Source organism: Sinocyclocheilus rhinocerous, unplaced genomic scaffold, assembly GCF_001515625.1.
Source record: "Sinocyclocheilus rhinocerous isolate Xijiao unplaced genomic scaffold, SAMN03320098_v1.1 scaffold1149, whole genome shotgun sequence".
Taxonomy (NCBI): domain Eukaryota; kingdom Metazoa; phylum Chordata; class Actinopteri; order Cypriniformes; family Cyprinidae; genus Sinocyclocheilus; species Sinocyclocheilus rhinocerous.
Genome location: NW_015664180.1, coordinates 396631 through 414189, shown reverse-complemented (window position 1 = coordinate 414189; position 17559 = coordinate 396631). Strand labels below are relative to the sequence as shown.

The following is a 17559-nucleotide window of genomic DNA, read 5'->3' as shown; positions in this document are numbered from 1 at the left end:
TGATTTTGTTTAGTGTTGTGCGTAGATAGATAGATGGATAGATATAGTTTGATTTTGTTTAGTGTTGTGCGTAGATAGATAGATAGATAGAAGTTTGATTTTGTTTAGTGTTGTGCGTAGATAGATAGAGTTTGATTTTGTTTAGTGTGCGTAGATAGATAGAGTTTGATTTTGTTTAGTGTTGTGTGTAGATAGATAGATTTTGATTTTGTTTAGTGTTGTGTATAGTTTGATTTTGTTTAGTGTTGTGTGTAGATAGATAGATAGATTTTGATTTTGTTTAGTGTTGTGTATAGTTTGATTTTGTTTAGTGTTGTGCGTAGATAGATAGATAGATAGAGTTTGATTTTGTTTAGTGTTGTGCGTAGATAGATAGATAGATAGATAGATAGATGGATAGATAAAGTTTGATTTTGTTTAGTGTTGTGCATAGATAGATAGATAGATGGATAGATGGATAGAGTTTGATTTTGTTTAGTGTTGTGCATAGATAGATAGATAGATAGAGTTTGATTTTGTTTAGTGTTGTGCGTAGATAGATAGATAGATAGATAGAGTTTGATTTTGTTTAGTGTTGTGCTTCTGCATCTGTATTGTTTTCACTGTCAGAGGAGACTGGCTGGTGTTAATGTTTAATGGTGCAGTGAGCAGCAGCCCCTAAATTTAGCGATCAACTATGCATATTATAAACTTAACATTTAACATACATTTTTTTCTATTAAATGATTTTGTCTTTGTTACTCTTAAAGGATGGTAGCACAACATTTGTTAATGATTGTCTTCATGAGTTTGTCTGCATCCATATTGCATGTTTCCTCTCACTTGCAAAGTATGCTTGTGTAACAGGTAGTATTTAATAGTATTAATTACATTTACTCTTGCAGTTATTTCTTCTAGTTCTTTCAAAGCAGTTCTTTCTGCGTTTCCGCTCACATATTTTTAAATCTGTTTCATTGAGGTTCCAAATAATGGCTCATTGGCTTAGATATAACACCTAGAAGCATATAGCTATTCTTATGCACACATGCAAAGTATGTTGCAGCTGTTATTTCTATGAAATTAAGTTGTCTTTGCTATTCTGTTACTAATAAAATAGTTTTTTTCACTGCTTGTCCTATTTTGGCACAATCCCTAAATTGAACTTGAGTAGTTTTACTAAGGGCACCCATCTCACATGAAATTGAACTATGTCAAACATATTCTACCTGCCTTCCTGATATAAATTACTATGAATTTGATATGGTAATTAATACTGAGACACAAATTTGGGCAAAAAGCACTAATGACTTGTTTAAGACTTGAATCTTAAAGCTGAGGACTTGCAACTCGACTTGGACTTGCCTGTCTTGACTCGGGACTTGACTTGGGACTTGCCTGTCAAGACTCGAGACTTACTTGTGACTTGCAAAACAATGACTTGGTCCCACCTCTGGCAGTGAGTGTATTTATACTGATGGAGGAGAAAGAGTGTCACTGGGGTGGGACAGGCAATCACTCAGGCACATGAGCCGGTTGTGTAACATACAAAATATTGAATCGATTTCCTTGGTATCCATATCTTGAGACATAATCATAATCAAGTCTGTAGAATGCAATGTCCAGTCTTGCTCCTATAAGGCCACCTTCATGCACAGTTTATCTCCAACACACCTGCAATGGACTTTCTAGTAGTCCTGAAGATCTCAAATAGCTAGTTTAGGTGCAGGAAGCACATTGTACCAATTCATTCCTGAACTGTTTTTGAAATCCAGTTGAATGATGTGCCAGTACACTCGACATTTGAGTGTTTGAGTAATATCAATTACAAATTTAGCAAGAGATCAGGATCAAATACAAAAAACTTTGGACTTGGCACATACTGTTGATTATGATCAGTATGAATATAGTTACTGTTTTTGTTGTCTCTCAGGGGGCATGTGTGTGGGTGCCAGACCCAGAAGCTGTGTGGGTGTCTGGAGACCAGCACATATGAATCCAACTCACTGCTGGCAGAGTACGACACTTACACACATATGATTCTGATTTGAAACCATGAGCCTTTAAGAAAGAACCTGTCGCACTAACCACTAATCAAACTGTTCAAAACTTTATAAAGACAAAATGTTTTTCATAATTTTCAGTCGTATAGCTGTTCGCTTAAGACAAAATGCCTCTTATTTTATTTATATAGGTGCAAACCATTTATATGCTATTTTATTATTTTTAAACAAGGAGATGGAGTATCCAGTGTTGCCTCCAGTGGGTCTTCCTCCTCTGCGTAACCCTGATATTTTGGAGGGAGAGAATGACCTCACGGCTCTAACCTTCCTCCACGAGCCAGCGGTACTTCACAACTTGCGTGTGCGCTTTCTCGACTACAGTAGCATTTACACTTACTGCCGTGAGTTAAAATCAACAGAAAACCGTAGCAAGTTTTTACAGCCAATCACCTCTATTTTACTGGGTGTAAAGTTCAAAACACAAAAATTCAAATAACATCACTCATTGTTATATTGGCTACTGTAAAGAACGTTTACCAAGCACTGGGTTTATTGAAATGTAAATTATGCACAGAAAATTATGGCATATTTTTTAAAGTAGATTAATTTCACTTTTAATTTCAGAGATACATTAACCTCACTTAGACAACTTTTCATATTTAATAGAGATTGTGTTGGTGGTGTTAAATCCATATGAACAGTTGCCCATTTATGGAGAGGAAGTGATCGACGCTTACAGCGGCCAGGACATGGCTGATATGGAGCCACACATTTTTTCTGTGGCTGAAGAGGCATACCGAACTATGATCAGGTCAAGAACAAGCAAATAACAAGATCAGTTTACTTACAAAATAGTACCGTGTTTTTTGACATGTACCATGGTAATACCATGGTATTCTGTGAATTATTTGGAGAGCCATTTAAATAATATTTAAATATCAAAGTACCACGGTGTTACCAACACTACAATGATAGTACACAGCAGAGAAATTCATTCTGAATCTGTATTACATTACTTTAACTAAAACATATGGGTTTATCATTATAACAGAGAGGAGAAAAACCAATCCATCATAATCAGTGGAGAATCAGGCTCAAGTAAAACTGTATCTGCTAAGTTCACCATGCATTACTTTGCTGTCATGGGTGGTGCGGCTCAGCAGACCAGTGTGGAGGAGAAAGTGCTGCCATCAAATCCCATCATACTGAAAACCCACCCAGGTACTGAAACTTGATTTCTGACCTTTTTGGTAAAGTAGGAGGAGGTTGTTTGCAACATTTTAATCCTTGTAGGCAATTGGTAATGCAAAAACAACCAGAAACAACAACAGCAGTCGTTTTGGAAAGTATATTGAGATAGGATTTGGACGTAGAGGAGATATAATTGGGGCAAACATGAGGACCTACTTGTTGGAGAAATCAAGAGTTGTTTTTCAGGTGCTTGCTCAATCATATAGTTTACATATTATCTCATGATTCAATGACCAAGTTCTGTTATTGAGATGAATTTTGTTTCATAACACAGGCAGCTCAAGAGAGAAACTACCACATCTTCTACCAGCTTTGTGATTCCAGGGATTTGCCAGAGCTGAGGACACTCAAACTTGGTAAAGCCTAAACCTATGTCCTGAAAACATGTTTATTGGTGTTGGACATTTTTGTTCAGTTACACCATGCACTACTGCATCTCGCTAGATTCTACAGAGAACTTTCGTTACACCAACCAAGGACAAGATGTGCACTTTTCTGGCACAGATGATGTGGTTGAGCTAGAGTGGACAAGAAATGCCGTTACTGTTCTCGGTAAGCTAAAAAACATCCATATATTCCTCCAAAACAACACAACGCACTTTTTTGCAAAACTTGTGGTTCACCCCTGCAGTAGTGCAACCTGACCAGCAGATGGAGATATTTCGTATACTGGCAGCTATTCTTTATCTGGGGAATATCAACATACAAGGCAGTGGCCGAGGTGGGGACCGCAGCTACATTGATGTACAAGCACCACTTCCTATTATTTTGCACATTTCTGAGTTAGATTTGATGTCTGTATAGATGAAGAACAGGAGCAGTGCTAATTTGTTGACAAGTAGCATGTGCTAATACGGACATCATTTCTTATTCATCATACTGGCAAGCCAACGACCGTTCCTTGGCCATCTTTGCCAAGCTTTTAGGGGTGGAAGGTGCTCAGATGGCCCAATGGCTATGCCACAGGCGATTGGCAGTGGGAGGGGATATGCTTGTGAAGCCCATGTCAGGTCAGCAGGCTAATGAAGCAAGGGATGCTCTGGCTAAGCATGTGTATGAGCAACTGTTCACTTGGACAGTGCAGAGGCTCAACTCATCCTTAAGAGCGCACCGGGAACAGCCCAAATCTTTCATAGGAGTTCTTGATATCTATGGGTAAGAGTTATTTTGTATGTAACAAAAGAAAAATGTACATGAAGGATTGTTTGGTCAATCTCTTCTTTGATCATTTATAGGTTTGAGACTTTTGACAGGAATAGTTTTGAGCAATTCTGTATTAACTACGCAAACGAGAAACTCCAACAGCAGTTCAACAGGGTAAGTTTCCAGATATTGGGACTTGGTATACATAGGTGTCTAACATCTTCTGTCTAGTGAAGAGTGACTTAGTCCTTGAAGGGTTGCTCCACCCTAGTAGGGTGACCATACGTCCTCTTTTTCCTGGACATGTACTGCTGGGATTTCTAAATTGCCTAAAATGTCTGGTTTTTCCTATTGACATTCCAATTCCTTCTCGAACACTGCGATGGGTAGATTATTGTCCAATGCCTGCACACTATTGGTCAAACTACTTTTTAGTCATAAGGTGTGTTCGACTGAGCGATTAGAGAGCAGACGGCTCCTTATGCTTTCGAATCACTCTCGCGGTACTTTGATGTCATACACCACTCGGTCTGTGCAGTGATACTTTAATTTGAACATGCCTATTATCTCCAAAAAATATGAAAACAATAGGAAAACAAAGCCAAAATCTGGATTTTTGGCAATTTAGAAATCCTGGCCAGGACATTTCTGAGAAAAAGAGGATTATGGTCACCCCACACCCTAGTGTACATTGTACAAGTGCCTATTCTTGGTTACACTGAGCTTTTCAGAATCTGACTAATCATTAGCTGACCCTAACCCAAACCTGCAGTCCGTAACTTTTTTTTGTGTTCAAAATTTACAAAATTAATATAATAAGCGAGTACATCATGAATAAATTTTCCAAACTGTGTTTTTGGCTTATCCTGAATCACTATGGTACACCTATAATAAGTTTTATATTCAGACTATTTCAATTTCAGACTGGTACTGGTGGAACTGCTGCGGAGTAGCCCAGTACCTGCGTGATTCGTCACACACATAAAAAGAGAGAAGTAGCTCCGGCTACAATGTTCTTTTGCAAGACGCACGCAGTTCTGTTTATAGTAACAAGTATTTACTATAAACAGTATTTACTTTAAGTATTTGGTATATGCTTTTTGTCCTCGTTAGCACGTGTTTCAGCTGGAGCAGGAGGAGTATCTGCGAGAGGAACTTCCCTGGAACCATATTGAGTTCAGTGATAACCAGCCATGCATTGCGCTCATCGAAGGCCAGCTGGGCCTACTTGATCTTCTGGATGAAGAATGCAGAGTGAGGAATCTACATGTTGTAATCCATGCTGTAGTCCCTCTTATCATGTCATCAAGGTGTACAACCCAATATCGCTCTGTTCTAGATGTCTAAAGGCTCAGATGAGAACTGGGCTCGGAAGCTCTACGACCAGCACCTGAACCACAGCCCTCACTTTCGTAAACCACGCATGTCCAACTCTGCCTTCATCATTGTGCATTTTGCTGATATGGTCAGAAAACATCAATTCACCAATTGAAGGCACCAAACCTTTCAATGTTTGATATTATTGCTGGCTTTTTTAATTAGGTCCAGTATGAGTGTGGCGGCTTTTTAAACAAAAACCGAGACACTGTATTTGAAGAGCCCATCAATATACTGAGAGCTAGTCAGGTATTGTTTGAATAGCTCAAGTCTTGGCTGTTGAAAAATTTAGCTTTGTACTCACTTTGCCTCCTCACGACTCTTTGTACCCTTCACAGTCAAAACTAGTTGCCGAGTTGTTTCAGAAGGAGTCAGCAGGTGGATCCCTCCCCAACTCCTCTCTTGCAAACGGGAGCATATGTTCAGGGAAGAGAGCTCACCGAGAGCACAGATTAGCTGTGGGCTTTCAGGTGAGCTGCTTCTCCTGGTTCCTGTCTAAAGAAAACTCTTGATTAACCAGTCATGCTCAAGTCCATCTAATGCTGGCTGCACACTAGACGATTTTCAAATCCTAAACGATTTTAAAACCATGGAAGACCACAGACATGAAGACAGTTTCAACCGATTTTTAGCCTTATAATCCTCTGAACGCGCACACTAGACGATTCGACCACATCGCGAGACCACACACTTGTCGATTGTAGGAACGATTTCACAGTGACACGAGATCGCACGGATACTCGCGAGATCAAACGTGACTAGAGAAGATAAACAAATGGAGAACAATCAACGTTGTCAACTGGCTCTCCCGGTGCGCATTCTGTTTCACAGTGAAAAAAAAAGTATAAAAAAGAATATGGGTGATGTATTCTGCTTTCGTGGCATGTTTGTGGCTGCCAAGTTTCAGCTATAGAAGCACGCAATATCCGTTAAGTGATGCTTGCTCGCTCTCATTGGCTATCGCGGGTATCACGTCAGAGTCACGTAATCACGTAATGACACCATACAATAGAGGATTTTTTGGACAAAAAATCATTTGCGACAAGCCTCAACACCCCCCGATCGGGCTTAAAATCGGCCTTAAAATTGTCTAGTGTGCAGCCAGCATTAAGGTATTCTTTGACTCTTAAGGTCTTAAATTTTTACCTTTTCTTACATATTCTCTTTGTGTGTCTAGTTTCGTCAATCCCTGCAACTTTTGATGGACACCTTGAACAGCACCACACCGCATTATGTCCGCTGCATAAAGTCCAATGACCTCAAAAAGCCATTTCTGTAAGAGAATAAATAAAATGTAATTTGTGTTCATGTCTATTTGAGTTTGAGTAAACTTTTCTCGTCTCTCTATATCAGATTTGATCCCAAGCGAGCAGTGCAGCAATTGCGAGCATGTGGAGTCTTGGAGACCATCCGAATCAGTGCCGCAGGCTACCCCTCCAGGCAAGTACACTTCTATAGGTCTCTCAATTCAGTTCCCTCTTCCATCCCTGACTCTGTACTCCAGGTGGACATACGAGAAATTCTACACTCGTTATCGGGTGCTGCTACGTGGTTCTGTTTCTAAAGATGATATGCGCCATTCCTGCCAGAGTGCCCTTCCTGATCTCATCTCTGATCCAGAGCAGTACTACTTTGGCAAGGACAAGTTCTTCTTCCGGGCCGGACAGGTTGTAGTACTGGAGAAGCTGAGAGGGGACCGGCTACATGCGGCAGGAGTTTTGATCCAAAGCTGGGTGAGAGGATGGCTGCAGCATAGGCATTATCAGCGGCTCCGGTGGACCACCTTCATCCTGCAGCGGTACATCAGAGGAACCATGGGCCGAAGGTGGGTTAGAGTGTTACCTAGAGAGCACTCTATGTACTGTATGCTTTTTAGGTCCTATTCTGGTTGAGTAGTTATTTCTAATGGGTGTTTTTGTATATTTGTGACTCTAATTTGAAGTACGCGCTTCAATGTTACCTAACCATTAGGTTGGCGTGGAGCCTCCATTACACACGTGCAGCTTTAATCATCCAGAAAACATACCGCATGCTGGCGGTGCGACAGCTTTATCTTACCATCAGAGAGGCCACCATCAAAATCCAGGCTTTCATCAGAGGCACTCAGGCTCGTCGGATTTATAGACAGGTAAAGTGCTTCATGTGTGTCTGGGTATAGTTACAAAAATACAAATAAAGTTACAGGTACATTTCCCATAATGTTTGACCGTACACCTAAATCCTGAAAAAAAATAGCCAAAGATTTACTTGATTCTAGTCTTTACTTTACAATCTTGAAGTTCTAAAGGCCTGTTCATACCAAGGACGATAACTATAAAGATAATGATAAAGATATAGGCCAAGTTCTAAAAATAGTTCTCAATATTAAAGAATAGCAGAGTCCACATCACCGCTATAACGATAAAGGCACAGAGAAACGATATTGTTGGAATCACTTTCGGAACGTGTTTTTCCAGCTGATGAACAATAAAAACATTGACACCCAATCAGAATCAATCCTTCTATCATGAGCTCGAGAATTTAAAACAGCAGATGTGCATGTGCTTAGAATAAACAGATGATATCGTCCGCTGGTGTGGATTTTCTTATCTTTATAGTTATCATTCTTGGTGTGAACGGGCCTTAACTTTCAAGTACCGCATCTCAATGCAGCATCTCTATTATAATATGCAGAGTTTTAGAGTCAAACTATCAGGCGAAGCAGTTGACTAATGTGTGTGTGTGTTTTCGGAGTACTATAAGGTCTATGCTAAAAGTCTTTGTTGTTCAGTTGCATTTTCCCTTTTCCCATCATCCACTCCGGCATAAATAATTAATGTGGTTCACCTTTTGCTAGTTTTATGTATATTGTTTTGTCATGTTCATTAACTGTGCGTTGTCAGAATAAGTTTGTTTCACTTTAAAATTATCAGTTGATTGTTACCCTTGTTGTGTTTCATGTGTCAAGTGTTTAGGTCTGTATTTTTGTGTGTGTGTGTGTGTGTGGTCCATGTGTTGTTTCCAATAGCATAAGAAGAGTTTGCTCTCCATGATGTACATTTGTCATAGAAAACAATAGCTTAAGCTAGCTGAAGTTAACTATTTAACATAAGGGCACAATCTGCTAGACTTTAAGCTTAAAAAATCCTCTTCAAATCACTGAATCTTAACAGGTATTTGATATAACAGGTGACCTTTTCGGTTATGGCAGCTTGACATTTTACGTTACGATCAGTAAATTAGTAGCCTACAGAGTGCATATGTATGAATGTTGTTGTCTAATGTAAACATTATAACTTTACCGTGCACTTTGTTTTATAAATCTCTCTCTAGATGCTCACAGAGCAGGCGGTGGTGTTCTTGCAGGCGCGGGTGAGAGGCTGGCTGGCCCGGTGCAGTTTCAGACGCATCAGAGCTGCAGTGGGGCTCCTGCAGTGCTGCGTGCTGTGGCTCGATCGGTGGAGAAATACAGAGAACTCAATAAAGGCATGGAAATCAAACTCATGCAGCTGCAGCTCCGAGCCGACCAACCAGGTGAAAGCGTCGGTGTTTAGTTTGGATGTTCACAATTCTGTAATCCCTTTATTCAAATTAACAATGGTTTAAATTAACCATGGTTTTACTGAAGTAAAAGTGTAACCATGTTTTTTTTTTTTTTGGCGTATTGATTGCATTTTGTATAACCACAGTTTTACTACATGTTACATACCCTGGTTAAACTATGGTTAGTGTAGCAAAACCATGGTTAATTTGTGGCTACCATGGTTTAACTATGTTTTTGTGGTTTTATTTGTACTAAACCATGGTTAATTTTCCTAAGAGAATGATTTTTTCCCCAATAAAATAATTTTTTTATTTAATAAATATCACCTTTTTTTTTGATAACTACTTGTCATGATGTAAGTAATGTTCAGTGTTGGGAAAAGTTAATGCATTAGTAATGCATTACAATATTGTGTTACTCCCTTAATCCAAAAGGCTCTTTCACACCAAAAGTGAAATGAATAAACCTCAGGCTGAAGGAAATATAAATTCACATCTGTACAGTAGAGGGTGCAACTCAAACCTTTCAGTTGTGCTGCCATTCTGGATTGCATGAGGAATAGGACTATGGAGACAGATCATTGGAAAGTGCGAACACTCGCGTCCCATACACCGCACGACCCTGAGTGTCTCTGTGAACAGGAGCACAGACAGAACAAACCAGCAGAAGGCAGTGCCGTCATCTTTCTCTTTTTATTCTAAACACAAAATCCGAACTAACTTGAACATAAACACAAATAACATTGCTAACGCAAAAGCCCAACCATCTTACTTAACACATAAATCAACTCTAAACAAATACCCATAATGCACCTGGCTGCTAGCGCTCACTGCCGGGTCATTACAATACCAAACCATGCACGCAGCAGCCGCTTGCTTTAGTTAAAAATAACAGTGTTCTGTGAATCTTGATGCTTTAATAACAAATACTTATCGGGGGCGTGTATGCTGGGATTTCATAAATGTAATGGAGAATAAAGTAACAGTAACTAGTAATGTAACTAATTACTAATTACTTTTGAAATAAAGTAATCAGAACAGTAACATGATTACTTTTAAAAGGAGTAATCCGTAATCAGTAATTTAATTACATTTTCAGAGTAACTTGCCCAACACTGCCCATTAAAATGTCTTTACATCAAGGACCCGATCATGGAATAATGCACAGCGTTGAGCTTCTTGAGTCTGTTCAGTAAGGAGTGTTTTGATTGGTGGATTAAAAGCTCACCGCGATTGGCTGAACGGAACATCCTCCAAAAAAAATATATTTATGATTCTTAACCTGCCAGGAAGGTCTCAAAAATACCTCACACAAATTCAAAGCAGTCCACGCATGTGTGATGATTTGCAAATGCAGATTCAACGATTCATAAATACATGTAACATCATTCATGTGTGATGGAAATTAATTCAAGAAATTTATATATACATATTTGTGTAAACATTTTAAATTTATTTAGGTAAGATGCATTTGTGTGAGCATTTGGGGAAATATTTATGCTTTTACTTGTGTATTTATGAATTGTGTTTTGAATTTACGAATCGGATTTTGTAAATGTAAATTGTGCTGTGCATTTATGAATTTTGTTTTGCAAATGTGTTATTTTTGAGGCTGATCTGTCTCCATATTAGGACGCAGGAGAAGAAAGTTCAACACTCTTAAGCAATAAAAAACAAACACAAAAAACCCCACAAATGTTATGTTTATCTATAGTCATTTTTGCTTATTAGTATGGTTGAATTGGATTGTCGAAGGTCAGCAGCAAAGACACTGGTTAATAAAATGGAATTAAATACATAACGGATATTTGTGCTATTTAACATAAGTTGATTTTTGCAGGTTTGCATTTCACTGTTTTTATTCATTTTGAGGAATACTGAATCTGTTTTTGTGAAAGTGAGATGAGTAAATGCATGTTGAGATTTAGTCTATAGAACTACAGTAACTATCATGTTTACACAGCGCACACAACGCCTCTGCATTTACTCCCGATTTCTCTCAACATGGGGACAGAAGAGCAATAAATAAATTCAGTCAATAAATGAAAAAACAAAGTAACTTGTGTTACTTATTCGAAAAAGTAATCTGATTACGTAACTCCTGTTACTTGTAATGTATTACCTCCAACACTGGCAGTATTTAAATTGTTAAATAGTGTATATTGTGACTCGTGTGTCCGGGTTGGGTATCGTTTGAATTTGATCGATTCCGATTCCGGTTCTGCTTATCGATTCCGATTCTTATCGATTCCTAATTCCGATTCCAATAGGATAAAAAAAATCCATTAAACAAATTTTAAGTCAAATATTTAGATGTCAAACATATTTATTCTGTTTTATGTCTATGGTTTTATCAAAAAAATACCACAGAAAAAAACAACTAGACTAATATAAATTTCAAACATTAAATTGTTAAAGACAAGTAAACAAATTAATGATAGGCAGCACGTTTATTAGACGGCTGTCTCTTTAACACCGAACACACACCGATCTAAAAATACTGTTACACATGCGTTTTCGTTCTCAACTGTTTGCGTTCACTTAAGACAAAAAAAACCCGGCTGTGTTTATGATGATATACTGACGTATTTCGTGCATACTGGTCGATAAATGTGAAAGAGAAGTCAGTTCTGGCCCGGAACAACCTTTGTGTAAATGCACGGAACAGTTCGAGAACGGACACAGGTCGGGAACCTGCATCGGGACCACTGTTCTCTGTGCTCGCGCTTCAGATGTGTGCCAGTTCTTTCCCTGCTGTTCTCTGTGCTCGCGCTTCAGATGTGTGCAAGTTCTTTCCCTTCCTGTACTTAAATAGTTTAAAATCACATTAAAATGCGAACGCGGGAATCGTTAAACGGAATCGAAATGCACATGTCTTATCCGATTATTGGAAATGGTTCTAAAATGGAACCGGTTCTCGATACCCAACCCTAAGTGGGTCTCTGAGGGAGACTCTTCAGGCCGAGCGAGAAGCTCACAGCTGTGGTCCAGCCTCCTCAAACTCCAGATCCAGCTGCAGGAGAATGCAAATACTGCTCCGAGTCCTTCACTCACAAACAGGAGGAGAGCTGAGGAGAAAGCCGCTCAAGAGATCCTCCGGCTTACACAGGTGAGCCATGTGTGACATATTAAATTTGGTTAACATCAGCCACTTTATTTTCCTTAAACAACTTTCTTTTCTTGCAAGGCAGCTGGTTCCGTTGACATGGGCTAGTTTTGTTTGTTTACTCCCCGTTTACTCTAGGAAATCCAAGCTCTCCGAGTTGAGAGATTCTTTGGAGAAAGAGAGGGATGATCTGGCCATTGGTTTACAGGATCAGGAAAAAGCTCTGGAGGGTGAATCATGTGTCTGCCACAGTGTCATTTTCACCATCTCAACTCATGTATTGTTTAAGAAATGAATGAGATGGCTGACTAATTTTAATGGATTTAATGGAAAGTGTTTGTGTGTCTGTATGTTTCAGAGAACTGTCAACAGACTGTGGATCAGGCATCAGTGCAAGCAGAGCTGGAAGAGGAGAGGAGGAGATACCAGAGTTTACTGAGAGAATTCACAAGACTAGAGCAAAGATACGACAACCTGAGGGATATGAGCTTATTTACAGCCAATGAGGTACATCTTTACTGAAAATGATCTTTCAAGGCAACGTTTCCATATCACATATCTCTTCAGATTTCTGAGCCGTGTGAATTTTGAATGCAACATCCCAAAAAGTTAGCATATACATTTTTAATGACAATTATTCATTATTATAGTCACACAGACACTAAACTAAAATAAAAAAGTAATAGAAAACTATATACAAATATGGTAAAAAAAAAACAGTATTAATAAAAATGACAAAACCACATAGCAAAATGACTAAAAGGTTAACTAAAATTGAACTGAAAACAGAAAATATCTAAATAAATGATACTATAATAGTATCTAAGTGACACTAAAATAACACTGCCCTGTACATGTACAAATCTAAAATATGACATTGTATATTAATTAAAAAGACATTTGAATGTAGTAGCTAATGATCTGTTATGCGTTATATAATGTTGTATTAGTTTACTGCTTTTATTAAGTGTTAAATATTAATATACAAGTATTTAATATTAATATACATGTGAATATATGTGGGTGTTCAGCGTTCACGTGGACACAGACGAACAGATTTGACTGCATCTTTGGAGCCTCCTTCACCCGTCACCACACCGTTCTCCAGCTTGCCCGTCTTCCCTTCACCTGAGGAGGTCAGGAGGATCAGCGTGACGTCACCCACCGACAGGAGACCCTGGAGAGATGAGCAACCTCTGGTTAGTGTTTCAATCGAAACCAAACGTGTGTCTCTCACTGTATGCAAAATAAAAACTGTAATAACAAAAACAGGAATGCTTACCTGCAGAACATCGTAATGGAGGATATGAGCATTGCGAAGGACACTGCTGAAAGTATGAAGGGGGAGGATCTCAGATGCGCTTATGACGCTGTACGGGTGGCCAACAAGTCAGTTTCCTTCTGCTCACCTCACGTACATCAGATTGATACTCTGGAAGTCATAAATGACTTATATCATACGCATTACATTGTACGTTTTCAGGTTCCTAGAGAGGCAGCTGTTGTTTCAGAGAGCGCAGTGGGAGCAGGAGATATCAGATCTCAGGATGAAACTCAAGACAGAGATACACCTGGAGATCCTGAGATGAATGTACCGGTTCCATTTGAACTTACCATTTATTGTTCTTTGTACTTTCAAGGGCCTTCATAAAAAGTGCCTCACACGGTTCCAGGGGGTGAACAAAGGCCTCCTGTAGCGAATCGATACGTTTTTGTAAGAAAAATATCCATATTTAAAACGTAATAATCAATTTAATGTAGCTTGCGCCAATATTTGTACACGGAAGCAGTTCCGGGCTGATGACGTATGAGGTCGGCTCTGCGCATGCGCCGGTGAGTCTCGTGAAAACCAACGTTTGTTTACAGGAGCAAAGGAAGCAAAGTTTCCTTACTTTAGCAAAGGAAAACCAGTCTCCTCTTGGCTTATATTGGAATCCTCCGACATTCTTCTTTACAAATGTTCGTTTTGTACTTCTAATTAATGACCGTTGTTTTGTTTTGATCTCTCCCCTGCGCTTCCATGTGCGTCACTTCTGAGCGGCGCATGCGCAGCGCTGACCTGATACGTCATCCGCCCGGAACTGCTTCCGTGTACAACTGTTGGCGCAAGCTAGATTAAATTGATTATTACGTTTTAAATATGGTTATTTTTCTTACAAAAACGTATTGATTTGCTACAGAAGGTCTTTGTTCACCCCCCGCAGCCGTGTGAGGCACTTTTTTATTATGGATGGATGCACTTTATTTCACTTCTTTTGGACTGAAGCATACAACACCCGCTGAGTGGCATTAAACAGCTTGGAAGATCAAAGACCATTTTTTATATAACTCCGACTGGATTCGTCTGAAAGAAGAAAGTCATATACACCTAGGATGACTTGAGGGTGAATAATTCATGGGCTAATTTTCATTTTTGGGTGAACTAACCCTTTAAGCTAACTGAGACTTGTTATAGCACTTGCATATCATTGCTCTTTTGTTGATTTTGATTGCTTCCATTGACCTTATTTGTAAGTCGCTTTGGATAAAAGCGTCTGCTAAATGACTAAATGTAAATGTAAATTTATTCCCAAAAATGGGAATTACAGTAAGAAATTGGAAGTGTATGGAGCCAATTTTAAAGGGTTTAAACTAAAGGGATAGTTCACCCAAAAATGAAAATTCTGTCATTAATTACTCACCCTCATGTCGTTCCAAACCTGTAAGACCTTCGTTCATCTTCGGAACACAAATTAAGATATTTTTGATGAAATCTGAGAGCTGTCTGACCCTCCATAGACAGCAACGCAACCGTAATGTTCCCAGGTCCAGAAGCATAGTAAGGACATCGGTAAAACAGTCCATGTGACATCAGTGGCTCAACTTCAGTTTTGCGAAGCTACGAGAATACTTTTTGAGCGCAAAGAAAACAAAAATAACATAATTTATTCAACTATTCTTCTCCCCCGAGCCGAGAGGAAACTGGTTATCCTTTGCTGTATATTCTCACCGGAGCTTACGCTACACCTACGTCCTACGTCATCCACTGGAACGTCACTCTCTCATGAACGTGTGTATGACAGTGAGATTACAGTTTATAAAGTTTTAAATATGGATATTATTCATACACAAACGCATCGCTTCACTTCAGAAGGCCTTTATTAACCCCTGGAACCATATGGAGCATACTTTATGATGGATGGATGCACTTTTTTGGGCTTAAAAATCCAGACACCCATTCACTGCCATTATAAATCTTGAAAGAGCCAGGACATTTTTTATATAACTCCAATTGTATTTGTCTGAAAGAATAAAGTCATATAGACCTAGGATGGCTTGAGGGTGAGTAAATCATGGGCTAGTTTTCATTTTTTGGGTGAACTATCCCTTTAAGAATGCGTAAAGGCCAGAACAAATTTTAATCTGCATCTGGGAAACATGTTTGATGTGTATAGAGTAGATTTTAAGACATTAATTGTTGAGTGATTCATGTTGTAGAAACACGGCAATGATCTGGACGTGACGGCTGTGTGGCTGAAGAACGCTTACCTGCTCAAAGACCTGCTCTACCAGCACTCTCCTCGACTGAATGTCAGCAGTTTCTTTATTTCTTATGCAGAAATGACTTCAAATCGAAATATGCCTCTTCTCCTGCAGGACGTGAGGGGCTCAGAGGAGCTGGTTCCTCTGGTGACGGACGTGCAGGACTCTGTCCGGGCACTCAGTGATCTGTGTATTCAGGCCAATCAGCAGCTGCTGTCCATCTCCGAGAGTCGCCTGCAACCCATCATCGGTACAGTAATACAGACACAAAGACCTTTCTTACACAGCTGCCAATGACCTTGATATATATACAGTATATGTATATTGAAAATTCTAATTTTCTCTGGATTTATGATTTATAGCTATGCGTTTGAATAAAACGTATTTTTTGTTTTATTCTGTGAACATGTTGATGACATTTTTTAAATAAAAAAAACAAACATTTATTGTTGAGTGATTCATGTTGTAGAAACACGGCAATGATCTGGACGTGATGGCTGTGTGGCTGAAGAACGCTTACCTGCTCAAAGACCTGCTCTACCAGCACTCTCCTCGACTGAATGTCAGCAGTTTCTTTATTTCTTATGCAGAAATGACTTCAAATCGAAATATGCCTCTTCTCCTGCAGGACGTGAGGGGCTCAGAGGAGCTGGTTCCTCTGGTGACGGACGTGCAGGACTCTGTCCGGGCACTCAGTGATCTGTGTATTCAGGCCAATCAGCAGCTGCTGTCCATCTCCGAGAGTCGCCTGCAACCCATCATCGGTACAGTAATACAGACACAAAGACCTTTCTTACACAGCTGCCAATGACCTTGATATATATACAGTATATGTATATTGAAAATTCTAATTTTCTCTGGATTTATGATTTATAGCTATGCGTTTGAATAAAACTTATTTTTTGTTTTATTCTGTGAACATGTTGATGACATTTTTTAAATTAAAAAAAAAAACATTTAAATTAAATTTTAAATAAAAATGTCATTTAGAGCATGAAATGACAATTGGTCAAAATAACAAAAAAGATGACATGTTTATATTCATTTTCAGACAACACAATACCAATAACCCTGATTTTCAATCACAACAAATGAAAACATTTGTTATTTTGACCAATTGTCACTTTCTGCAAAAAAAAGCTCTAAATGATCATTCTAATATGATATATTTGAACATAAAATTGACATTTAATTTCATAACTTTCATTAATAATATGTTTATATACATAAATTGTGTGTGTGTAATTGATTATATGAACATAATTTTAATATACGTAAACAAACACATACATATAAATTTTTAATATTAACAAACTATAAAAATAATTGTATATTATATAAATAATATAACATATTAATATACTTTTATTACATTATTAATACATTGTAGATACATGTATAATATAATAAATTACACATACACATTTTTATATGTCATTTATGTGTAATTTATTATTTATTTGTTGTAATTTATATATTTTTATATTTATAATTAAATGTAAATTATATACACACATATCTGTGTATATGTATATATACATATTTATATAAATATATGAATTTATTTACTCTCTCTCTCTCTCTGTATATATATACTGTGTATATATATATATATATATATATATGAAGAGTTTATTTGCAAAAACAGATAACTCCGTT

The 17559-nt window shown here is 38.3% G+C and overlaps 1 protein-coding gene across 1 annotated transcript in view; it reads left to right on the top strand.

Annotated features, from left to right (window-relative positions):
- The first annotated feature begins 2214 nt into the window (after positions 1 to 2214).
- LOC107729664 (unconventional myosin-Va-like) overlaps positions 2215 to 17559 on the top strand; it is a 17544-nt gene continuing 2199 nt past the window's right edge. Inside the window, exons 1-26 of the mRNA XM_016540313.1 lie at positions 2215 to 2380; positions 2646 to 2790; positions 3031 to 3185; positions 3271 to 3416; positions 3505 to 3586; positions 3675 to 3782; positions 3862 to 3968; positions 4111 to 4385; positions 4466 to 4547; positions 5487 to 5627; positions 5713 to 5838; positions 5916 to 5999; positions 6089 to 6220; positions 6928 to 7025; positions 7104 to 7190; positions 7255 to 7587; positions 7734 to 7878; positions 9063 to 9187; positions 12517 to 12608; positions 12737 to 12885; positions 13410 to 13577; positions 13862 to 13969; positions 15856 to 15948; positions 16015 to 16155; positions 16370 to 16462; positions 16529 to 16669. Of these exons, the coding sequence (XP_016395799.1) occupies positions 2215 to 2380; positions 2646 to 2790; positions 3031 to 3185; positions 3271 to 3416; positions 3505 to 3586; positions 3675 to 3782; positions 3862 to 3968; positions 4111 to 4385; positions 4466 to 4547; positions 5487 to 5627; positions 5713 to 5838; positions 5916 to 5999; positions 6089 to 6220; positions 6928 to 7025; positions 7104 to 7190; positions 7255 to 7587; positions 7734 to 7878; positions 9063 to 9187; positions 12517 to 12608; positions 12737 to 12885; positions 13410 to 13577; positions 13862 to 13969; positions 15856 to 15948; positions 16015 to 16155; positions 16370 to 16462; positions 16529 to 16669 (3522 nt within the window). The remainder of the gene's footprint in view (positions 2381 to 2645; positions 2791 to 3030; positions 3186 to 3270; positions 3417 to 3504; positions 3587 to 3674; positions 3783 to 3861; positions 3969 to 4110; positions 4386 to 4465; positions 4548 to 5486; positions 5628 to 5712; positions 5839 to 5915; positions 6000 to 6088; positions 6221 to 6927; positions 7026 to 7103; positions 7191 to 7254; positions 7588 to 7733; positions 7879 to 9062; positions 9188 to 12516; positions 12609 to 12736; positions 12886 to 13409; positions 13578 to 13861; positions 13970 to 15855; positions 15949 to 16014; positions 16156 to 16369; positions 16463 to 16528; positions 16670 to 17559) is intronic.